The sequence below is a fragment of the Phyllobates terribilis genome, unplaced genomic scaffold (genome assembly GCF_046119375.1).
Source record: "Phyllobates terribilis strain yellow unplaced genomic scaffold, ASM4611937v1 Scaffold_1__5_contigs__length_1240528914, whole genome shotgun sequence".
Taxonomy (NCBI): domain Eukaryota; kingdom Metazoa; phylum Chordata; class Amphibia; order Anura; family Dendrobatidae; genus Phyllobates; species Phyllobates terribilis.
Window position 1 is genome coordinate 327,297,879 of NW_027362761.1, and position 26,289 is coordinate 327,324,167.

Here is a 26,289-nt window from a genome sequence, read left to right on the forward strand (position 1 = left end):
TAACAGGGTTAGCCAATAAACTCCTTCGAGACAAACTGATGGAGATGAACCGGGCAACCCCGGAATTATCCTTCTGGCAGATTTATCGGGCCGTGGTGGAAAGGGAGGAGGAGTCTACTCTGGTGGTCGAGGGGGCAGTGGACCGTGCACAGCTGGAGGGAGGTTGGGCGCCAGTTTCAGGAGGGGAAGGACTGGTAAACGTTGTACAGGCTCTGCATGGTGAACTGAAGGAGCTAAAGCTGGAGGTGTCTAAACTCAGAGCTGGGCCGGTCCCTACTCCCACGGAAGGGCCACCTGCCGCGTCCTCTGGAATGGTGGTTCCGCGGTCTGCCAAGTCGTCCTCCTCGAATGATTCAAGTTCTTGTCCGCAAGGAGCAGTCACCTGCTGGAGGTGTGGGCGTTGGGGACACATCTCCCGATACTGCCCGATGTCGGCAACCCCGGAGCCTCCTTCGCCGGCGTTAAACTCCCAGCCGCTGCCGTGGGAGGGCGAGCAGCAGCGGCCCACCCCCCACAAAGCCCTCGACGGGAAGAACAAGATTTGTTCGCATGAGGTCCAGTGCTGGGAGCAGAGTTTGAAGGGCGGAAGATGAGATGCTTGTTTGACACAGGATCCGAATCTACAGTAATGCCCTTAGAGGTGTACGAGAGGCACTTCAGTGAACTAGTGGTTCCCGAAAACGGCCGAGTGATACGACTTACAGTCGCTAACAATGGCCAATTCACGGTGAAGGGGATCATGTGGATGCAACTGAAAATGTTTGGTCAAGAGCTGGGTCTGAAAGGGATATTGCTGGAGGACCACCCTCCTAGAAGAGGGATGAAGGTGACGCTCGGAATGAACGTTCTGCGAGATTTATATCATCAGATGTATGCCAGTGCGGAACCCCGATACTGGGCTCATGCTACCCACCTTCGACCCACACAGAGGATGTTATACTGTCTAGTGCTGAGCTGCTATCTCCTGAAGAGTGCGGTTCTTGGGGGCCGGATGGGCTTGGTCCGAGTGCCATCGTGGACCATGATCTCGCTAGCGCCCTGACAAGAAGAACTCTTAATGCTACCGGTGGGGGCTGCGCAGAGACTGAATGGGCTTGAAATACTACTCGAGCCAGCCCCAGAGAAGTCCTCGTTCACCAAGGCGCACGTGGCCCTGTCTCTGGTGATTGTGAAGAATGGATGGGTGCCGGTCAGATGCATTAACGTTCTAGATGAGGCTGTTACAATTCCTGCTGGGACCATTCTGGCTGAACTGTTCGTGCCAGCAGGGAAGGTGCCTGACAAGGCAGTGTTCGAACTGCGCCCAGATGAACAGTCTTCCTGGACATACGCAGTTGAAGTAGGCAGGACCGAACCTCCTACCGAAGAATGGAATGGTTGTGTGATCATGGACCAGATGGGATTGGATCGGGAGAAACTGACGCCCTTGCAATTGGAGCAGCTGGAGAGGGTCTTGTGGGAACATCAAGAGACCTTTTCGCGACATGCGGAGGACTTCGGTTGTTCCCGGATGATTGAGCATGAGATTCCCACGGAGGATACCCTTCCTATTAGGGAACGTTATCGTCAAATTCCCCCGACGCTCTATCAAGAGGTGAAGGGCATGTAAGGCCAGTATGCTTGACAACCAAGTGATCCGAGAGAGCCAGAACCCCTGGGCGGCCTCGGTGGTCTTGGTGCGGAAGAAAGGTGGGACCCTTCAGTTTTGTGTGGACTATCGCAAATTGAATGCTCACACTGTGCGGGACGCATATCCATTACCTCGCATAGAAGAGTCTCTGTTGGCATTGGGTCGGGTCAAATATTTCTCGACGTTAGATTTAGCAAGTGGCTATTGGCAGGTACCAATGGCCGAAAAATATCGGGCCAAGACGGCGTTTGTCCTACCAATCGGGCTCTATGAATTCAACCGGATACCCTTCGGGCTCACTAACGCCCCGGGAACTTTCCAACTCCTGATGGAACATTGCTTAGGTGATCTGAATTTTGAATCATTCCTGATATATCTAGATGACATTGTGGTGTTCGGGACCTCATTTGAAGACCATCTTGAGAAGTTACGTCAAGTTCTCCGGCGGCTCAGTTGTTACAGCCTAAAAATAAAACCAAAGAAATGCCAACTATTACAGAGTCAGATTGAGTATTTAGGCCACGTGGTGACTCCGGACGGGGTGCTGCCCGCGACCAGTAAGGTCATAGTCGTGCAGGAGTGGCCACCTCCCCGTACCCTGCGAGAGGTTCGGGCCATCTTGGTTTTAACGGGGTAGTATCGACGATTTGTACCTACGTTTTCACAAGCAGTGAGTCCCCTGAATGAGCTTTTAAGAGGGATGTCACAGGGCCCCCAAAATCGCCCAATCCCAGGGGGACCCCAGCAGCAAAAGGCATTTGAGGAGGTGAAGGCCGACCGAACGAGTGCTCTGCTGTTGGCGTATGCCCGGTTTGATTCCCCTTTCCTGTTATACACCGATGGCAGTCTGTATGGGCTGGGGGCGGTACTAGCACAAGTGCAGGATGGTCAGGAGCGAGTAATCACCTATGGCAGCAGGTCTTTAAGAGATACTGAACGCAACCCAGCTAACTACATATCTTTTCGCCTAGAGCTACTGGCCCTGGTGTGGGCGATGACAGAACGCTTTGTCGAGTATTTAACAGGAGCTGAGGTGCTAGTCATGACTGATAATAACCCTCTGTCTCACCTAGAAAACGCAAAACTGGGAGCGTTGGAGCAGCAGTGGGTCGCTCACCTTGCTAAGTTTAACTATCGAATTAAGTTTCGCACTGGGCAGGAAAATGGAAATGCGGATGCACTCTCAAGGGTGCCTCTTGGGTCCTCGGGGGAAAATGTTGATTACCAGCTTGAGGACACTGAAACCCCTGACTTGGGGGCAGGTACCTTTCTTCTGAAGTGTGGTACATTCATGTGGGGTGGCGTCAGGGATGCCGTGTGTTCTGGGAAAAACACCCTCGGATTGGACGAAAGACCAGAACAATTGCACAGACATTGCACTAGTGCGCAATTGGGTACAAAAACGGGTCTGGCCGAGTGCAGAGGACAAGGCCCAGCTGTCCGCAGAAGGAATGAAACTACTGCGACAGTGGGATAAGTTGTGTGTGGAACACGGCCTCTTGTACTGTAAGGTGTACCTGCCATCTGAGCTGTAGCACCGGTACCAGCTAGTAATCCCTATGGGGATGGGTCCGATGGTCGCTCGCGAGGCGCATGAGAAGGGGGCCCACTTTGGAAGTGAAAAGACACTCCAGTGGCTACAGTGAGTCCTCTATTGTCCTGAATTGGGGGGATGGTGACAGAGGTGGGTCGGCAGTGTCGGGTCTGTGGGCTCAGTAAGAGCCCTGAGCAGTGGGCGCCCATGCAATCTATTAAGACTTCTGCTCCCTTAGAGCTGCTCATGATTGACTATGTCTTGATAGGATACTCAACGTCTGGGTATTCCTATTGCTTGGTAATGACAGACCACTTCACCAAGTATGCTGTAGCAGTGCCGACAAGAGATCAGACGGCGGAGTCGGCGGCTGAGGCCGTGTGTCGACATTTCATCCAGGTGTTTGGGTGTCCGCAAAGAATACACTCGGATCAAGGGGCATGTTTCCAGGGGGCATTGATGAAGGAGCTGTACCAGCTGTATGACATTGCACCATCGAGAACAAAACCTTACCATCCCCAAGGTAACGGAGTGCTTTAATCGGACTCTGTTGCAGATGTTGAGTACGTTAGAGGGTAAACAGCAGGTACGCTGGCCTGAGTATCTTCCCGAATTGATGTGGGCCTACAATAATACAGTGCACAGCACTACTGGCTACTGACCACACATGTTGATGTTCGGGAGGGCGGTACATTGAGTATTTGAGCATGGTCCCTCCTCCAATCCCCCTCGGACCGCATCAGAATGGGTTCGAGAACACTGGTGGCGATTAAGGGTGGTGCATCAGGTGGTGGGTGATCGACTCAGTCAGGTGACCCATAGGAACGCGCGTCCCGTGCAAGCCGAGCCTTTCTCACCGGGGGATAGAGTGTTGGTGAGAATCAAACGATGGTCCGGAAAGCTGAGTCAACAATGGGAGGTGACTCCGTACCTGGTAAAAAAAAACGGGTGAGCCCTGAGATTCCAGTCTACCAGGTTGAGCCGGTGGGCACAGGGGGACCAACCCGTAATCTTCATCGTAACATGCTACAACGGTGCTGATTTGAAGATGCGGTCCCCGTTCCCACGGAACCACAGGCTGTGTCCCGAGGGGTGGGCATTCCTAATGCTCTTGAATTTGATGGTGAGTCTCCCTCTGCGCCTGCTTACTTGCCCCCTGCGATCAACCTGTCCCCGTGTGGTGAGAGTGTTGAGAATGTGGTATGTCCTTCAGAGAACAGGGAATCAGGTCAGTTACCTGACCCGGATGATGTGGCACAGGGCACCACACCTCAGGACAGAGCAGCCTCATTGGCTCCCTCTGATGATACCGCTGAAGAGACTTCTGCCCCCTCGGGGGCCGAGTCGGTTGGGGTGGGTCTCAGGAGAACTACTTGAGCTACTGCGGGTATACCCCCACAGCGCTGTGCACAAGACGACTTTGAGTGGGGAGGTGTGTCGAGGAAACCAACCTCTAGTGGGGTGGCATGTGAGAGTGTGAACTGTGATAGCAGCAGGAGAGCATTAGGACCCTGTGGGTTTTTCCTGGCTGAGCTCAGAGCAGGGGCAGATCGGGAGACCCTGTGTGTTCTGTGGGTGTCCGCTGTGTGAGATGCTGGAAGGAGAATCTGAGGAGAACTGTGAGGACTGAACTTCAACAAGACTCTCTCTCTACAAGCTTTCCTGTGGGGGTGGTTAACCCCTGGCCCTGGTGAAGTTGTGTCCCTGCTTAAGAATGAGTGCTGAGCTGGGGAAAGCTGTGTGGCTCTTTGGAGTTTTGTGGAAGTCCATGCTGAGTGGACTAGAGACTTTGTGCTGAACGAGCCAAGTGTCGAGTGAGAGGGAAAGAGATTGAGGATATCATCTCTGTGACGGAGCGCATGGTTGGTGGTCTGGAAAACAGTGAGTGACTGCGAGAGGAGAGATGCGGCCAGTGCCATTCACATTGAGAGGGTACTGACAAGCCTGGTGAAGAGTTCTTCCCAGACCTTAACCTGAGGCTGCAGGACTAAAGTCCCCGGCATGTGGGCTCGGCATCGGCCGACAAGACAAAAAACCTTTGCTGTTTTTGTAAACGTTGCTTTTTATTTGGCGCCAAAGTTTTCCGGGACTAGCTGCAGCCACCGCGATTCACAGGCCTGTGATAGACCACATCTGAGGTTAACGGTACCGTAACTTTAAGATACCTGGGTATCCCTATACTAGGGGTATAAGAGCAATTGGTATAGTTTCATGCATTGTTATTGTTAATAGTGGTAGGATTGTACTCAATGTGCCATCTCGGGGGTCCCTATAGAACACCCACACTAGATTGACACAGTGTTTAGATAAAATTGTTCCAGATCTTTAGTATAATTCACATAAACTGGAAACCTTGAGATTGGCACATTGATTTCAGCTTTTGCTGATTGTGTGTAGTTAGTAGAGACAGTGTCCCAGGTAGAACCTGAGACTGATTCATGCAATACTGAATTTTAGTCTAATCCCTGTTTTAGTAAAGAGAGTGTTGATTATTTCTGTCTCTGTCTCAGTTTGTGACTCACTGGATCTCTCTCGGACCTCCGGTCATTACACACATCACACTGGTAACCATTACAATGGTAACTTCCCCTTCATGTATAATACTCTATGGAGGCAGAGTTATCACCAGGCAGCCTCCTCCCCATAGCCTGGAAGAGGTCATTTATATAAAGGGATCAAAGATTAATTAACAACAATGCATCTGATATGAGACATACAGGTATCCCTCTCCTCAGCAGTTTATAGCCTGCCTGTATGACCGTATTAATAGTTTACGTAGGTCAAATGTGGTGACCCATTCCCTTTAATGCACAGCATCAGCATCTTGCACTATTATACACTATATATATCATACAATGCAATATAAAGGCAAAGCAGAAAATATAAGGCTTGTAATACTTGTAGCATAACAAGAAAGTTTGGATAGGCATTCTACACTAAGTGGCCAGTTTCTTTAAAGGAACCTGTCACTATGAGAATGCAGTACAATCTGCAGGCACTATGTTATAGAGCAGGGGGAGCTGAGCAGATTGATATATAGTTTAGTGAGAAAACCGGTGTTTTAGTCATTTCATCCTTTGCTCTTCTTGGGAGTTTCGGTCCAGTGGGTGGTCCTATTGTGGCACCCCAGGGGTCCGGTTGCCACAGTGGCATTGCCTCCCTCAAAAGAGGTAATGCCATGCCTGGAAGCAAGCAGGGGTCCCCTAGTCAGGTATACTAAACATGCAACACTTTCCTGGCTCCAGACCAGCAAGGGTAGCCACTCCCCTTGGCAACTGGGATCTGGGGGCGGGGTTAGTTAGTCTTAGTGTGAGGAGTTGAAGTGAGGACGTCGAGGAGAGAGGAGCTGGGGACTGGAGCTGCGCGGCAGCTCACCCCAGAAGGAAGGAAAACACAGAAGAACCGGACACCGGAGTCCAAGGCTGTGGGACACTGAAGGCCCAGCCGCAGAAACCCGGAGAGCAGGAGATTGCAGGTCTCCTGGCCCCATCAGACGCCCGGAGGCTCAGCAGCACCGCAGGGTCCAGAACCGCCACGAGGGAGCGACGCGCCAGCAAGGCACGAGCTGCCTGCCATACGGGTGAGCACAGAAATGTTGCACTGAGGGACGAGGGCAACCGCACAGCTACAAGCAGCAGGGCCAAAGAGTTTAGTGGAAAGGGAAGGCCTCCAACTTCACCTGGCCAGGAGGATTCTTTACTTGCTTCCAGGCTGCCTGGACTTCTACTTCTAGCCAGTACCCTAGTCCCGGCTTGTCTAAACAGCACCAGTAAAGACCCTGGGACTGCACTTCCTAGTCTCTGTGTTTCTTGCTGCGCCATCAACCCCTGCACTACAACGCCCAGCACAACCTGCAATATCTACACTACCCTGGAGCTAGCTCTTCCTGTGGAGAGCCACACCATCCCTGCTGCAGTAATATCAGCTTGAGGACTGCTCTGTAGTGGCGGCTCCCTTTAGCCGCCCTCCACAGGTGGCGTCACGACCTTTACAAACACTATAAATCCCCTATCAATAACCCCTTTTTATTGACCACCCTGGGTCACGGACCGGGTCACCGCCACTGTGACATCCCCCAGCATTTACCGGCCCGGCACCGCGTACCCCACGGCCCAGGGGGCGTGTCAACTTGGCGTCACGAACAGGATTCACGAAGCCCGGTATAACCGGGTACTGTGTGCCATAGACTTTATTGAACGGTGTGATCACGTGATTTGCCGCCCGCCGAGGGGAAGAAAGAAGCCCCGATCCTGAACCGCCGGGTAAGAGAGCCTTCCGCCTGCAGAGCAGCATACTGGTGCATGAGGAGACGCCCAGGACCTGGCTGAGGTTCAATAGGGGGGAGGAAGATACCCAACATGGAAGAGGGCTCAGCCGCAGGCGCGGCCGCTGCCACTGTGATGCCGTTATCAATGCCATATATACCGGGGGCGGCGTGGTTGCCCCAGTACTCAGGGGAGTCGCACACCCTGAATGACTTTGAGGAGAGATTGTGCAGTTTGTTTAAAGTATACCCCCTGTCTGAGGAGCAGAAAGTCAGCATCCTCACCGATTAGCCAGCTAATCGGTGCAGCCCAGAGAGAAGTGAAGTCCTGGCTGGACAGAGACAAAGGGACTGTAAAAGAAATCCTGGCCCGGTTAAAGAATACCTTTGACACCCGCACTGCAGCAGAAATTAAAATGAAGTTTTACAGGGTGCAAACAAAGGGTGCAGGACAGTATACGGGACTATGCTCTAAACCTGCAGGAGGCGCTGCGGGCCATCAAACAGGTAGACCCTGACAGTGTGCATGATGAGGACAGATTGCTAACTGAGCAGTTTATTGAGGGGCTTCTGTCCAGTGCTCACAGGACACAGCTGCGCATTATGGCTCTGCAAAACCCTGATCTGGACTTCGCGCAATTTAAAGACAGAGTCATCCGGGTGCTGAGGGAATCAACACCAGGAGGCACTGCATCCCACCGGCGCCCACCGATCAGAGGGAGGAACAGCGATCGCTACGACCAGGACGGACAACCCATCTGCCGCCGCTGTCAAAAGGTCGGACACTACGCAAGATTCTGCAATTTAAACGAGCAACACCTGGGGCAGAGGGCCAACCCCTAGGAGTAAGACGAAAAGGCCCCCAAAGTTGGTGAGACAAGTACGTGGGAGGACGGCCGGTCCTACCTGTCGTGCTTGATGGCATCCCAATGAACGCGTTGCTGGACACTGGGTCCCAGGTGACCACGATGCCATATATCCTTTATAAACAATACTGGACTGACTCAGACATTACCCACAGTCCAGATGAACATCTTAACATCTATGCCAGCAATGGTCAGCCCTTGCCTCCGGTGGGGTATAAAGAGGTGACGATAAAAGTTGGCAAAGTAGAATTGCCATCACAAGGAATGATTATTGTTGATATTGATCGCCGAGAAAGTCATCCCATGATAACCTTAGGCACTGATGTGATAGAAAATTGTATTGGAGAAATTATTGTTTTGTTACAACAGGTCGCAGAGACTGCCAGTTCCAGTCAGCAGCGAGTTCTGCAGAAGGAGATCAGAGCCCTGATGAAAAGACAACAGGTAGAACTGTCTGGTGGAGAAATTGGCAGTGTCAGGATGAGTGATCCATTCCCCATTGCAATACCCCCTAGGAGCGAAATGTTGATATGGTGTCGAGCAGCAATTGGTCTCAGGGGTCAAGATTACCAGGCCCTGGTAGAACCCGTATACTCTGACAGTAGGCCCACCATCTTGACAGCCAGGGGGGTGGTCGATGTCCGCAAGGGGAGAGTACCGATACGCATCCTGAACTGTGGGGAGAAAGATGTCCATTTAGCCCGGTATGCTACCCTTGCTAAGTTATTTACTGTCAGTAACAACTCAATAAAGACAGTGGAACCCTTGCCTCCATCCAAACCGGCGGAGGATAATGGCTCCAAGGGGCAGATGGAGGATTGGTGTCAGAAGCTACAAGTGGGCACTGACTCCACCCCTTTGCACCAAAAGCATGGAGTATACCGGGTGGTCCAAGAGTATGAGCGGGTCTTCAGTAAACACCCATTAGACTTTGGGCAGGTAAAAGGGGTCCAACATCATATCCCCACGGGAGATCATCCGCCCATTAAAGAGAGGTACAGGCCTGTACCCCCAGCTCACTATCAATGTGCCAAAGGAATGTTACGGGAGATGAAGGAGGCTGGGGTGATCAGAGATAGTTGTAGCCCCTGGGCAGCTCCATTCGTTCTCGTTAGAAAGAAGGATGGTAAAATGAGGATGTGTGTTGATTACAGGCCGATAAACCGCATAACACATAAGGATGCCTACCCATTACCCAGGATTGAGGAGTCACTAGCTGCATTAAGATCTGCTAATTATTTCTCCACTTTGGATCTCACCAGTGGGTATTGGCAGGTTCCTGTGGCAGAGGCGGACAAAGAAAAGACCGCGTTTACACCACCCATGGGCCTCAGTGAGTTCAACTGCATGCCATTCGGGCTCTGCAACGCCCCAGGAACCTTCAAGCGGTTAATGGAGTGCTGTCTAGGACACAAGAACTTCGAAACTGTCCTGCTGTACCTGGACGACGTAATTGTCTACTCGAAGACATATGAAGACCACATGGAGCACCTGGCCGAGGTGTTTGAAGCCCTATCTGGTTTTGGCCTGAAGGTAAAGCCGTCCAAATGCCACTTGTTGAAGCCCAAGGTGCAGTACCTAGGTCATGTGGTAAGCGCCGAAAGTGTAGCGCCAGACCCTGAAAAAGTCACCGTGATCAAGGACTGGCCAAGACCCTCCACTATCAAGGAAGTGCGGCAGTTCCTCGGGCTGGTAGGCTACTACAGAAGATTTATCAAGGGTTTTACCAAGATAGCAGCACCCATGCAGGACCTCCTGGTAGGCCAGTCCAAGAAGGCCAAGAACCCGAAACCTCCGTTCAAATGGGGTAAACCAGAAGGCGAATCCTTCACCCGACTGAAGATGGCTCTGACCGGAGATGAAGTCCTGGCCTACCCCGACTATGGTCAACCCTTTATACTTCATACAGATGCCAGCAACGTGGGATTGGGAGCGGTGCTGTCCCAGGTACAGCAAGGCAGAGAGCGAGTGATTGCATACGCCAGCAGGAAGCTCCGGCCCACGGAAAGGAACCCCGACAGCTACAGTTCCTTCAAGTTGGAGTTTCTCGCCATAGTTTAGTTTGGGCTGTAACAGAGCGCTTCAAGCACTATCTCGCCTCCTCCAAATTTACAGTCTTCACAGATAATAACCCTCTGACGCACCTGGAGACTGCGAAGCTTGGTGCCCTAGAGCAACGATGGATGGCCCGACTGTCTAACTACGAGTTCACCATCAAGTATCAGGCGGGGCATAAAAATGCAAATGCTGATGCGCTGTCCAGGATGCCCAACTTGCCAGATGGGGGAGAAGACCCGGAAGAGCTGGAAGAGATAGAGATACCCGCTTTCCATCATCATGGGGTGACCCAGTGCTCCCACTGTGTAAGGGACAAGCACTCCGCCAACAGAGAGGCCACGTTCAACTCATTGCCCCACCATGAATGGACAGAAACGCAGGATAGCGATCCGGCTGTCCGCCTAGTCAAGGAGTTGCTGGCGCAAGCTGACTCGTACCCTGATCCAGATGCTCCACAGGAGACCCAACAGTTGTGGAAGGAGAAGGGCAAACTGTTCATCTACGAAGGAAAGCTGTGTCGAAGAAGCATCAACTCACGGACACATGAACTGGTCTGGCAGGTGGTAGTCCCGAGGCGGGAAGCGTCAATGGTCTTAGAAGCGTACCACGATGGAGCAGGACACTTCGGGTGGAAGAAGTTGGAAGTCCTGCTATGTGAGCGATTCTACTGGGCTGGAATGAGGAAATCAATCGAGAGATGGTGTCAAGAATGTGGTCCATGCAACCTGAGACGAAAAGACCGTGACAGCCAGAGGGCTCCCCTGCAGCCCATCATCACCAAACAGCCACTAGAACTGGTAGCCTAGGACCACGTGAAGCTAGCCCCAAGCAGGTCAGGCTATGTCTACGCTCTAACCATAGTAGACCACTACTCCCGGTTCTTGGTAGTAGTGCCAGTGAAAGCCTAGACGGCTCAGACGGCAGCCAAAGAGTTCCAACAGCACTTTTGTCACCTGCACGGTTACCCTGAGCCAGTGCTTACCGACCAAGGTGCAGCCTTTGAAGTAGAGGTGTTCCAGGAATTCTGTAACTTGTACAGCTGCAAGAAAATCAGGACGACGCCGTATCATCCCCAGGCCAACGGGTTGTGTGAAAAGATGAACCAGGTGGTGATAGACCTGTTGAAGACGTTGCCCCTTGAAGAGCGTAGCCTGTGGCCAAAGAAGTTACCAGATTTGGTGGACCTATATAATCACATCCCGGTGAACTCCACCAACTGTACACCCGCTTACCTGATGAGAGCAAGACCTGGTAAGCTACCCATTGACTTGGACATGGGAGTCCTCACACCAGAGACGACTTCACCAGATGTGGATTGGGATACCGAGCGGCAGCAACAATACCGCAAAGTGCAAGAGTGTGTTGAAAGAAGTTTGTCCCAGGCAAGACAGAAGCAAGAGAAGACTTACAATCAGCACGCGCCGTTCCCTTATCACCTGGAGAACAGGTACTTAAGAGAAAGAGACGACTCCACAAATTAGATGACCAGTGGGAGGTTGAGCCATACACCGTCCTTCCCTCAAACTACGATAACACCAAAGTGTGCCTCATCAGCAAAGATGGAGGGGAAACTTCAGCGGCAGTCTCAAGAGACCACTTGAAGATCTGTCCTGAACAGCTGAAACACACAGAAGAAGATCAAGACAGCCCTCAGCCCACAGAAAAAGTGGAGGAAACTGTCCAGACAGTCTTCGGAGAATTTCCCCGGTCTTGGACGCAGGTGAATAATGCAATTGTAGTACCGGTCCTAACCTTTCTCCAAGCGGCCTCACCGGAAGCTGCAGAAGTCCCAGAGCAGCTGGAAGACCAGTCGGAATCAGAGACAGAAGTTTCATCATCAGCAGACCAGGAGAATCAACCCTCTGCTAGCAGTGAACTTGTCGTACCCATGATGAGCCAAAGAATTCGTAGGAAATTACCCAGCTTACCAGTGTTGTTTCTGACTACCTGTAGAGTACTTCACACTGAACCCACCACACCAGGGGTAGACACAAGGGACCAGGGTAGAGCAGTAACTACCAATGTACTATGTAGATCGACCAGGAGTACAAAAGGTGAGCTCCCTGCCCGTTGGAGAAACTAAAATGTAAAGAATTATAGTATAAGAGAACTAAAATGTATGCTGTATATAGTTACCCGTAAGGGTAAAGCAGAAAAGTTGTGTTTTCAAAGTGAATTGCAAAAGTTGGTCATGTGTGCATTTAGTTACCCGGTAAGGGTACAAAGACTTGTAGGTTATGGACGGTGAATAACCAAAGAACTTTCCATTGTAAATAGTTGCACTTATTAGAGTGCCCCCTATTGGTTTTATGATTACAACAAATGACCTCAGAACAAAAACCCGTTTGACGTGGCCAAAGACGTGGTCCAACACCTGGATCATCTATGCCCTGCAGCCACACCCAGGGCCTACGTTGAGGGTTTTCGGGCGGGTCCCTCATGTTCACTGGATAGCACCTAACTAAAGAAAATGGACACCCGGTTACAGATCGTGCTGTAACCTGTTGCAGAATGTTATATTTATAATCTTGTAATGTGCCTGTTATTGTTATTTGTTAATTTTGAAAAGTATCCTCAGTCCGGGAGTACTGAAATTAACTAGGGGGGAATGTGGCACCCAGGGGTCCGGTTACCACAGTGGCATTGCCTCCATAAAAAGAGGTAATGCAATGCCTGGAAGCAAGCAGGGGTCCCCTAGTCAGGTATACTAAACACGCAACACTTTCCTGGCTCCAGACCAGCAAGGGTAGCCACTCTCCTTGGCAACTGGGATCTGGGGGCGGGGTTAGTTAGTCTTAGTGTGAGGGGTTGAAGTGAGGACGTCGAGGAGAGAGGAGCTGGGGACTGGAGCTGCGCGGCAGCTCACCCCAGAAGGAAGAAAAACACAGAAGAACCGGACACCGGAGTCCGAGGCTGTGGGGCACTGAAGGCCCAGCCGCAGAAACCGGAGGGCAGGAGACTGCAGGTCTCCTGGCCCCATCAGACGCCCGGAGGCTCAGCAGCACCGCAGGGTCCAGCACCGCCACAAGGGAGCGACGCGCCAGCAAGGCCCGAGCTGCCTGCCATACGGGTGAGCACAGAAACGTTGCACTCAGGGATGAGGGCAACCGCACAGCTACAAGCAGCAGGGCCAAAGAGTTTAGTGGAAAGGGAAGGCCTCCAACTTCACCTGGCCAGGAGGATTCTTTACTTGCTTCCAGGCTGCCTGGACTTCCACTTCTAGCCAGTACCCTAGTCCCAGCTTGTCTAAACAGCACCAGTAAAGACCCTGGGACATCACTTCCTTGTCTCTGTGTTTCTTGCTGCGCCATCAACCCCTGCACTACAACGCCCAGCACAACCTGCAATATCTACACTGCCCTGGAGCTAGCTCTTCCTGTGGAGAGCCACACCATCCCTGCTGCAGTAATATCAGCTTCAGAGGACTGCTCCGCAGCGGCGGCTCCACATAGCCGCATTCCATAGGTGGCGTCACGACCTTTACAAACACTATAAATCCCCTATCAATAACCCCTTTTTATTGACCGCCCTGGGTCACGGACCGGGTCACCGCCACCGTGACATCCCCCAGCATTTACGGGCCCGGCACCGGGTACCCCACGGCCCAGGGGGCGTGTCACTATGAGTGACTGACAGCTTTCTCTGTATAAGTCTGCATACAGAGGTAGCTGTCAGTCACTGATAGGACCACCCACTGGATATAAATTTCCAAGAAGAGCAGAGGTGTAAATGATGAAAACTCAGATTATACTGATTATACTTGTCTAACAATACTATAAATCTGCTCAACTCCCCCTCCCGCTCTATAATATGGTGCCCGCAGATTGTACTGCATTCTCATAATGACAGGTTCCCTTTAAAGGGGCTGTCCCATGAATAAAGTACATTTTAACTAATAGATCTTAGATAAAAAAAAGTTCCACAATTGGATGTGTAAAAAAAAATCCTGTCCCCATAAAATCTTATAGGTGGACAAGCCAGGGTCTAACAGAACGACTATAAAATTATGCAACCACGAAACATAAATCATAACTCAGATTGCAAGTTGCATCACTGTCTTAGAACAGCTCAAGTATACATATTCTGTAAGGGGGTTGTTATGCTCAGGCGGGTTCAGATCAGCCCCTTACAGACATCATAGTTTTGAGTTGCCATGGTCTCCATCAGGGTCCCTTTCAATGTCCCCGAACCATTTAGCCCTCCTGATTTTATCTTTATGATGACACCTGAAGGCCATGCTGTACCAGTAGAGGACAAATCACCTCAAGTAATGCTGTGAGCCGGCAATCAAGAGTATAAGACCCGATGTAATAATGCCTGTTCTTCATGGGAGATGGATCAATTTCTAATGCATTGTAACCATACAGAACACAATTTAGAAACAAAGTGACAGTTCCCTATGTATGGAGACATCGTCTGTGGACTAATATTTGCACAGACTAATCTCACCTAGTATTCCAGTAGGCTTTAGTCCACCAAACTCTTGCATTGCCTTTATTGCTTTCGACAACTCCTCCTGTGTCTGCAACTGTCCTGTAACTGGATCTGATGGAGGCAAGTAGCCATATCTAGTCAACCAGTCCTGTAAATAATGCATAACAAAGAGAAAACATTAATAGGCTATCACAACCAACAATCATTGCATAAGCAGATGAAAAATAAATATTTCTTATAAATTCTGTCCACATTACACAGAATATATGTGTCTAGTTATGAGACTTGCCCCGGAGTTAAGCAATGCACTGAGAAATACTACTCAAAAAAGGACAAATAAAATAATATCTGGAATTTAAGTCAAAGATTCAACATTAACAAACTGCATTTACAGCTATGTTCTCCTCTATCTATAAACTAATTGTTTCCTTTATCAGTGAAGTCATTTGGGTAGAAGGAAAGAGCACGTGCGGGAAAATCCAATTCCCCACAGTCGCTCTTCCCAGCAGAGTTAACCGAATTAGATTTTTGGTGTCTGTAGTATGTCACGGAAGTGATGGAAGGAGCTGCTGTTTCCTATCTCCATTGACAGAATGCAGGCTAATAAGCACCATAAGTGGAACCTAGACTCTACTGATGGAACCAAGAAGGGTAGATTTGGAAAATCAGATTTCGAGTCTTCACCTCCTCATAGCATATTTTCATTTTGCTACGGTCATGGGTCTCACTTCGATAGAGCCACAGCTACGTACCACTGACATCTTAGGCACTAACAGTAGCTTCATTGACTGGATTTTAAAGTTAACCTGTTACCAGATTTTCCATTAATAAACCGTATCTGGCACTTTAGATGTTTGGATTAGTATTCTCACAACATCTTCATAAGCTCACAGCTTTCCTAAGAAGGTGCCAATTATAATTATTCCTCTCCATATGCTAATTGGAACTGAGTAGAATCATAGAATGTTAGAGCTGGAGGGACCTCCAGGGTCATCGTGTCCAACCCCCCGCTCAATGCAGGATTCACTAAACCATCTCAGACAGATATCTGTCCAGCTTCTGAAGACTTCCATTGAAGAAGAACTCACCACCTCTCGTGGCAGCCTGTTCCACTCGTCCACCCTCACCATCAAAAAGTTTTTTCTGATATCTAAACTGTATTTTCTCCCATTCAGTTTCATCCCATTGCTTCTAGTCTTTCTTTGTGCAAATGAGAATAAAGCTGATCCTTCTACAATGTGACAGCCCTTGACATATTTGTAGACAGCTATTAAGTCTCCTCTCAGTCTTCTCTTTTGCAATCTAAACATTCCCAAATCCTCTAACCGTTCCTCATAGGACATTATTTGTAGACAGGTGTAGTCCGATGGGCGTCTCCAGACTGTGCTCAGCGCCTCCTCTGTCCCCACCATCACTGTCTCTCCAGCCTTGATTGATGTGACTGATGTCTCCTATGCCATCTAGAGTCCATTCAACTGCTGTCTCTGCACAGTAGGGGAGGAGATCTACTCAGGTGCAACAGGTTGCGTGGATGTCAGCAATGTCAGTCAAGGCTTGACAGATGGTAATTGCGGGGACAGAGGAGGTGGTGATGCCCATCGCACTGCTCAGAGCCGATATGGAGAGGAACAATTACAAAACACATTTTTTTGTGGGAGCAGTGATCTTATAAAGAGTTTGCAGGAATACAATCCTAGACATCTGAAAGGTGGTGGACAGAGTTTATATATGGAAAATCTGATGACAGGTTCCTTTTAAAATCCTGTCAATGAGGAGGCATAGCAGAATCTGGAGACGTCGATTAGCATAGGCAGAGGAACAATTATAAAAGGCATTTTTTGGGTATGCATGGGCATCTGGCATCTTATGAAGAGGTTGCAGGAATATTATTCTAGAAAGGCGGTGGGTACAGCTTGTATAGGGAAACCTGGTGACTGGTTCATATAAAAAGGTGCCATAGAAGCTGAGGAGATCACTAAATATAATAACAGAACATGAATGGAAATGATTCACACTAACTTGTCCAGGGGTGAATATTCTTTATGGTCTGCGCTTTCAGTGGACCTGTTAATATGGTACAGAAGGGATCAGTGAGATGATTGGAGAGATGGAATTTTAGTCAATGAGGATTTTACAACCAGACCAGGAAAATACTATATGTTGATTTACTGAAAATACAAGAGCAATTCTTGAGATAATATCTTCTTCTGTACGCTACTAACAAAACACACAACAATAATTACTCCAATTCCCAAACTATTTTACATTTATTTAAGCAAAGTTTGATCATATATCAGTCTCTGGACATACGGTATATCCAATATTGGTGTATTCTATAATGACCAATAAGTTACACTGAACAGATTGCAGAAAATCATGTGTAACAAGTATTCATAACCGCTTTTTTTGTGTCTGCTAAATTAAATGTATTTACTGGTAACTGCAGCGTGAATAAAGTATAGGAATTTTTTTTAGTTCATTGAAACTGACAACCTAGCCTTAGTATAGGCCATCAATATTAGATCAGTGGGGGTCTGACCCTTTGTGCCCCCGCTGCTCAGCTGTTCCAAGGGACTGCATAATGTATGTGTAGGGAATGCTTGTAAATAAGTAATGCATCGCACGTATTGTCGTAAGTGAGCATCTACCACCTTGGACATGGTTGTTTAACCATATTCCACTTTTACAATATAAAATATCTTTAATACTACCACATGGGAGCATTCATCAGCATTAGTCCAGCATTTCTACACGTTACAATAAATCATTAATCTGTCGCTATCGTGTTACCCTTTTACTTTAGCCAGACTAAAAGGTGCTATTAAATCTATTTAATAGCTTTCCATTACGCTGTCTAATATACATTTGTTAATTTGTTATAACCTGTCTATTATGACTCCTGGAAAATTCACAATGAAATGTAAATTGTCCTGTCAGGCTGCAAATACAGAACATAACATTGATTCACATTAATACTGATGAGACAACAATAATTTGTAGACACATCCGTGCCTGTGACGTCAGATCCCAGTTGATTATCACTAGAGGACTAATAAACCTTCTGCCATGTAATCCTCCATAATCATGAGCTTGATATAACCACACGCCCACCACTGATTGGCAGCTTTCTGCCTATGCACAGTGTACACTGAAATCTGTCAATCAGTGATGTGGGTGGGATTGTACAGAGCTCAGCATTCAGAGCACTGCTAGATCTGCAGCAGAGAAAACAGTGATTTTATCAAAACTGCAGAAAGCAGCCCTGTAAGTGATACATCGCTGGAATCAGGGTCTCTACCCCTACATTATGGTGCTCTCAGATGGAGCAGCAAAAGTTTGGAAACAGATTCCATTTAAAGGTATTAACAGTTTCCTAGTTTTATATGAACCAGAAGGATGATTGTCACGAAGCATGGCTCAGATATCATGGAGTAAGGTGGCTTGATGGGGATTTAAACAAGCAAAACAGGAGGGGATAGTGTCTTAAATGTAATGAGGTTGAATGTCTTCAGAGTATATGAAAGTTTTGCATCTTTAAGGGTATAAATTTAGGGGCTCAGGTGGATGATCCTATGTAAAGATAGGAAATGCCGATGCACTTTTTAGTGGACAATATGAAGTTTTGCTCCACATGCTTTCCCGTAAATTTAGGGTAAGTTCTAAGTGTTTCTTACCCTTATCAACCAAATGTCTGGTGTCAACAACTATTCTTGGTAGATAAGAGGGGCCCATTAAAAGGAAGCTGGCGGGTAGTACTGATGTTGAGTAAATCTTGAGCCCTTCCAGTCATATACAATAAAAGTTGTCTAGTATGAAAGCCGTGGAGTAGACAATTGTCCATTTACCTGCATTACAGGGAGGCACTCATCAGACCTGGGGAATTACAGCACTATCAGTTGCTTGTACAACTGATAGTCCTCTGTTGGTTATACATTGACACTATAGGCATTTTTTACTTTTTTTATACATTAATTGAGCCCCTTCCACAAATGATGCCCTAGGCAATTTCTTCTGGGGCTGATGTGACATGATGGGATTTTATTACCTATTCTGCTTAATTATTGAAATAAATATGCGATAAGCATCACATTATAATCACGTCAGTCATACATGAGAGTTTATGGGGATTTTTTTTCATGAGTTACATGCAACTGAGTAGAGGAGGAGTCAGTAAGTCATGTAGATACCCTGGAGGAGGACATGGTAAGTGTAATGTAGATGCCGTGAAGCAGGTTCGGAAAGAGAAAGGAAACATTAAAGGGAACCTGTCATTAGAGTCATGCTGCCCGAAACATAGAAAGGATGAATCAGACACTGGCTGTGTGAGTGCAGCATGTTTTCCTCTGAACACTCTGCAGCGAATCAGAGAAGACATACTTTGAAAATGGGGACAGAGACTGTTTCTCAGCTGACTAGTCTGAGGCAGATCCGCCCTAATCCCTTTGAATGACAGGCCCCTCTCTATATACATACAAATATATATAGGGCGAGAACTGTCAGTCAACTGAAGCCGGGTGTAGAGAAGTTGGTTGGGGATCTTCTTCGGACTAGTCAGCCGAACTGGTACAGGGTATCTACTACACGCACAGCCAGTGCCTGATTCATGTTGCCCATGGCTCTGGCAGCAAGAATCTGATGACAGGTTCTCTTTAAGATGACAGGCGTGATTCTAACCATGAAGGAAGAACTGTCATTGGCTATGTAAGACAGCTACAATGTTAATAACTGAATCTGGTGAAGTCAGATGTTGGCACACGGCAGATGCCTACTATGTAATGCCAGTTTATTATAACCAGGCAGATGAAGATTTCATGTTCTTACAGTTAGACCCCAAACTTCAGATTTATTTTTAGCACATCTGACATGGGGGTCACTGCAATCCCTGGAGGTTCTTTGATTCTATCCTTTCCTTATTAAATTCACCATAAATTTGTATTACAGAAAGCTTTTGAATAATCTTTCATCTCACATAAAATATCATGTTCTCTTTATTCACTAGTGACTGTCCTTCCATCGACTCGACCAAAGATTCTTCCCATTCAAAATGATTTATTTTGACAGATTTCAGACTTAAAATAATGCAGACAGCATCCGCACTCCCGCTTTATTGTCAACACAAAGAGAAATGTTGAATGCGTATTCTAAAAAAATATAATCCAAAGGCATTGACCTGGTACACGTTGTATATGGTGCTCACACCCTGTATATCTGGGCATTAGACGCAATTCTATAGGAGTCAAATGAATGGCTTTTTATACATTTATTAACATGATCCTAAATCATTTTATATGGGTTTTATGAGAATGGAAAAATATGGTTGCTTTTTTTTTTCCAGAAATTGTGCCAATATTGTCCAGAAGCTTCAAATGGTTTCTTGTCTGTAATTATTTGTCAGCCACACACTGCCAAATAAAAAGACTGGCTAGGAAAGCAACCATCACCTCTTTGATTGTATAAGTCATACATGTCAAACTCCGGCCCGTGGGCAAATCTGGCCCGCAGTCTGGTTTTATTTGGCCCGTGACACCAGAACCACAACACCTATGTGGGTCCATTATTCTGCATGGAGGACTATGTGGGGCCCATTTTTCTGTATGGGGGACTATTTGGGGCCATTATTCTGTATGGATGACTATGTGGGGTCCATAATACTGTATGGAGGACTATGTGGGACCATTATACTGTATTGAGGACTATATGGGACCCATTATTCTGTATGGAGGACTATGTGGGGGCCATTATTCTGTATGGAGGACTATGTGGGGCCATTATTCTGTATGGAGGACTATGTGGGGCCCATTATTCTCTATGGAGGACTATTTGGGACCATTATTCTGTATGGATGACTATGTGGGGTCCATAATACTGTATGGAGGACTATGGGGGGCCATTATTCTGTATGGAGGACTATATGGGACCCATTATTCTGTATGGAGGACTATGTGGGCCCATTTTTCTGTATGGAGGACTATGTGGGGCCATTATTCTGTATGGAGGACTATGTGGGGTCCATAATACTGTATGGAGGACTATGTGGGGCCATTATACTGTATGGAAGACTATATGGGCCCCATTATTCTGTATGGAGGACTATGTGGGGCCATTATTCTGTATGGAGGACTATGTGGTGCCCATAATACTGTATGGAGGACTATGTGGGGCCCATTATTCTGTATGGAGGACTATGTGGTGCCCATAATACTGTATGGAAGACTATGTGGGGCCCATTATTCTGTATGGAGGACTATGTGGGGCCATTATTCTGTATGGAGGACTATGTGGGGCCCATAATACTGTATGGAAAATTATGTAGGGCCATTATTCTGTATGGAGAACTATGTGGTGCCCATAATACTTCATGAAGGAATATATGGGCCCCATTATACTGTATGGAGGACTATGTGGGGCAATTATTCTGTATGGAGTACTAATTGGGGCCTATAATGCTATATGGAAAACTATGTGGGGCCATTATTCTGTATGGAGAACTATGTGGTGCCCATAATACTGTATGGAGGACTATGTGAGGCCATTATTCTCTATGGAGGACTATGTGGGGCCCATTATTCTATATGCAGGACTATGTGGGGCCCATTATTCTGTATGGAGGACTATGTGGGGCCCATTATTCTATATGGAGGACTATGTGGGGCCCATTATTCTGTATGGAGGACTTTGTGGGGCCCATTACATTATACTGTATACTGGTTTGCCAGTGACTTTGTCCAAGTTTTTAATTTTGGCCCTCTGTGTGTTTTGAGTTTGACACCCCTGCTATAGATGCATTGGAGGCAGAAAGCCACAGTATTTAGACAGCACTCTTCAACCTTACTCAATATCCTGTGTATTAGATACAATTTCTAGGCTTCCATATAAATATCCTGGATCTCACTTGCTCAGTTGTACAAAAATAAGGTCATCTGCTGAAGGTCCATCTTGAATCACATTTAATTAGCAAACAACTGATGGATTAACGTAAGTGAGATTTACACATTCTCAATGACAGAAAATCTTGGACTTGGAAATGTGACCATATTGCTGCAGAGAGTTGGCACAACTATGCTGGCACATGCAGTGTTTTCTGTGTTGGTACATATGAATTGGATGAAGTAATCCAGTCATTTCCAGGTATTTTTTCTCTAAAGTCTTAAAATGCTAATTAGCGGCTCTTTGCTGAATACTATTTACATTGTATATAGTACAGTATACACCTTATACAATAATGTAAAACATAAGATCCTCCTGAACCACTGCCCTCCTGATTAAGAGTAATTTGTCTTGAGAAGATGTTTCTCTTCTCATCAGATACGGGAGCTGCTTCTGATTTAGATATAATGCTGCTTGGGTCAAGTATAAAGTCCCCTATACACATTGGGGTGAACCTACAAATATCGATGGGTTAGTCTGACAGTCTAGTGTGTATCGAGGCCTCAGACAGACAGATGATTGTCGATGGAGATAAAGAACTTACATGTCTAATTTTGGACTACTAATCCTTTGTTCTCCTTTAAATAAGATGCCAACAGAGATGTCTATCAGTGTCTCTCTTCTAGAGAACACCGGAGTGCTCGGTCGAGTGAGTGCTCTTGTGAATAGGAGAAACAGCCGATACAGCTGTCAGTCAAACGATCACCCGACCCATCGTTTGGCCGGCAGTCATCTGCGGTAAACACTCAGACCTGCCCTAAAACAGGACTTCCAGGATTCAGGGCAGCCATTTTCCTTTATTTTTCATGACAGGTCTGAGCATGGAGTTTCCAATATACAAAGAAAATCAAACACTGTATAGAATAGCATCGCCTTTAACTCATACCTGTCATGTCACATCTGAAATAACATACTTATGTAAGATGTGAGCACATAGTTTGACTCTGGGACTTAATCCAGAGGAATGACATGTTCGTTTTATGTCCATTTAGTTGATGAAAGTCCATTTAGATGAAAGTATTTGAAGAACTATAGAGTGAAAGGAAGAACTGAAAACCCACAAAGCAGAATGGCTGATGGGTCAACTCATTTTAAGAATCTAGATGTATTTTCTATAGTTACATAGTAAAAAATAAAAAATACATGAGCTTAGAAAATATACAATTTAAAGCAGCTATTCTATCCTGAGACGTCTCTGCGCAGCCGACTCCTGGAATAAACGGAATGCTAAGTATTATACATCACAATGGTTTTCACATTTGCATAATATGTTTGATTCAAAGGGCTCTGGTGAACGGACTGATGCACAACCAATTGCCAACGCATCTCACAGGAACATTGCATTTGATGGCGAATAAGAATCTAATGACCCATATTTTTACCTAACCACTTTGCAATCTAGAACACACTAAATCCATCTTCAGCATAATGTTATGTCCATTTGAAACATTTCTTAAATTTACTGTAATACTACACTTGTAATATATCCCTAACTTCCAGAGGTCAGCACATGATTTGCCCATTGCAGTAGTAATAACGTCTCTATCTATGGAATAGGTTTCTTTCCTTTATTAGTTGGGGCTTTCCACTTGCTACATTCACAGTAACATGTGAGGATGACCTTAGGGCAGAAGTAGAAAATTCTGAGCCCCAATAAAAGATCTATAAAAGGGGCCACAGTTTGCAACAGTGGTCTCCTCCTGTGGGATAGAGGGACCTTACCCTTCAAGGCCCAACATTTAGACATTGTTCCCAGTCTTGTAAAGTAGGAGTATTTGATCATTTTGGCTGCAAATCCTAGCCTAACTAATGACTTTGTGACCTTAACTGACAGCATTGCAGCAATCAAAAATGCTGTTAGGCTGTGTGCCCACGATGCGTTTAAGCGTTTCCACAGCGGCAAAAACGCTGCAGAAACGCTTAAAAAATACATTGTAGAAGGCCTGCCATGTTCCCCAATGATAATCCGCATGTGCTGTGCACATGCTGCGGAAATTTCCGCTGCGGGTTATCAGTACGGAAAAAAACGCAGCACTACCAATTATTTTGTGGAAGCGCTGCGTTTTCGCCACCATTGATTTGCATTGAACCGCATGGATTACGCATCACTGCATCTGTAGATGCGCATTCCATGCGTTTCAATGTGCGGATGGTACCCGGGTCTGGAGGAGAGAAGACTCTCCTCCGACCTGGGTACCATAGAACCTTTGAAAAAAAGAATGAAATAAAAAATAAATATATTTACCTTCTGTTGGCCCCCGCTGCGCTCGTCCTCCCTTGCCGGCAGCTAGCGATGGACTGAAGGACCTGCGCTGACGTCATAGTCATGTGACGGCAGGACCTTCAGTGTAGTGTACCGCGAGCTGCCGGCAAGGCAGGACAGAGCGAAGCAAGACTGCGGGGGCCATCGGAAGGTAAGTATAGATTTATTTTTAAACATTCTTTAAGGTCACACTATATAAATCCATGCCGTTTGCATGGATTTATATAGTGTGACCAAGTTGACAAGCACTTTCCAAGTGATGCTAAAATCGCTTGGAAAGCTCTTGTCAACCCGCATGCAGAAATGCATGTGAAGAACGCTTCACATCCGCATGTCCCTGGCAGGAAAAACGCATGTACAATCCACATGTACAATCCGCATGCGTTTTTTCTGCCAGGGAGATGCAGAAACGCTCAGGAAAAAATCTTGAGCATTTCTGCATCGTGGGCACATAGCCTTAGGCCACATTCATACTTCCCTCTGTTACGATCTGATAGAAACTGACCAATTTTTTTCTTAGGTGTCATCCTAGTTGCATCCGTTTTTTCTCATCCTTTTTTTTCCACTGAAGCAGGTAGATTGAACTTCTTTAAGTCACTGACTCTTAGCAAGAGACCAGTTAAAAACGGATGAAACTCAGATACAACTCGAAGTACTTGATACAACTTCAGTGTTTCATCCATTTTACATGGACCCCCATAGACTTTAATAGCTGAGTCTGATCTCCAAAACGGATGAGTGCTGGACATATTTTGAGTCTCACAGACTGAAGACATGGATTCATTCTTAAAGCACCACTTTAACATTGGAGGTGCTACTAACATAAAATCTCTGCACCTACTATCATACTCACCACTCATCTTCAGCTTTTCCAGCTCCAGTCCCATGCCTCCATCTTGTGACTGCAACTTCAGATTGTCCGCAAGTCAGAGGTAAAGGTCACAATCACTCAATGTAAGTCTATAAAAGCCACAACAAGGCTCTCATAGACTTTCCTTTAAAAGTGACCTCTGGCTCACTCCAGCAAACATTGAAGCAATCCGTCAGGTAACAAATTGCTGGAGACCGATCAGAGCGACGTGGATAACAGCAGAAGTCGGTAAGTATAAGACTAGGGGCAGGGGCCTTACATTAGTAGCACCACTCCAGCGCAGCAATTAAAAAAACACTGCAGTGGTGCGAATGGATCAATGAAACTCTATGGGTATGAGTGCTGTCCAAGAAAAAAACAGACAGCATTAGGACGTGTCATATAGATGTGTGAGTGCAGCCTTAATTTAGCGCGATGCAACAAGACCTGGACTTGTGGACCTAAAATGAATGCTAAAATGCGTCTATCTTCTCAACAAGGTCTTGGTAATAACGTTTCAGGACAAGGATGTCGCCAGAAGACGGCACTCTATTTGGTGGAGGAGAATGAGACCGCCATCAGGTTGTAGTACAACAGATTCGAAAGGTAATTCTTATTAGGTTTCTGGAATACATGATATACATGACCATGCTAGAACGTATAAGCATTACTTTGTGGGGAAGAAGCACACAACTGAATCTTGTCCTGGATGATAGAATATTCATCAGTGTCTGTCTCCTCCATTTTCATTATCATTTCATTTCCGGAACATCTTCTTTTTTTTTTTCTTTTCATATAGAATTTAGTTTCAAATATATCATTTCCAGTGAGAAGTAAGCTGTCCTTTTCCTTCTCGCTCACTTTCACCTTGATATAATTGTTCTTCTAATCACTAGCTTTGTTTCATTTAACTCATACCAATTTTTCTCGTCATTTTCTAATTTCACAGCAAGGCAATTGCTCACTGAGTTACTTAGAGAAATGTCAAATGTAACCCTTGTGACTGGCCCCTGCTGTTAACTATATTCTGTTTTACATTAGAATTATTCTGATTAGAGCAGATTTCTTGTTTGTTTTTTTTTTGCATCAAAATTATTCATCTTTGATGTTTTTCTCGTTTGTTTCATGATCTTAATGCAGTTGTTTCCTTCCACTAAATTCCAGTGGTATTTATGCCGCTTGACTCGAATGTTCCTGCTGTTGTCTGAGTATTGGAAGTTGCCATTATCATTTACTCTTGGTTATAAACAGGTCTTTGACAGTTTCCATGGTGATCCAGACTGACAAATACAGCAGAGAACGTTAATCAATTTAGTAGTTTAGTATTTCCAGACTAAAATAATAATATTCTTTTTCAGCTTAAAATTGAAGCCTCCAGTTAGTTCCCCACTTGGCGTACGTGAAAGTGTTAGGAACCGGAGAGTTAGATGTTCATTATCTTATCCAAAGTTTTAGTCAATTGG

General features: G+C 46.7%; 1 protein-coding gene across 2 annotated transcripts in view; it reads right to left on the reverse strand.

The window, feature by feature from the left end:
• MMP17 (matrix metallopeptidase 17) overlaps nucleotides 1–26,289 on the reverse strand; it is a 213,261-nt gene that overhangs the window by 88,470 nt on the left and 98,502 nt on the right. For both annotated transcript variants that reach the window (XM_073676094.1, XM_073676096.1), the window contains exon 2: nucleotides 14,802–14,934. In XM_073676094.1, coding sequence (XP_073532195.1) covers nucleotides 14,802–14,934 — 133 coding nt within the window. The remainder of the gene's footprint in view (nucleotides 1–14,801; nucleotides 14,935–26,289) is intronic.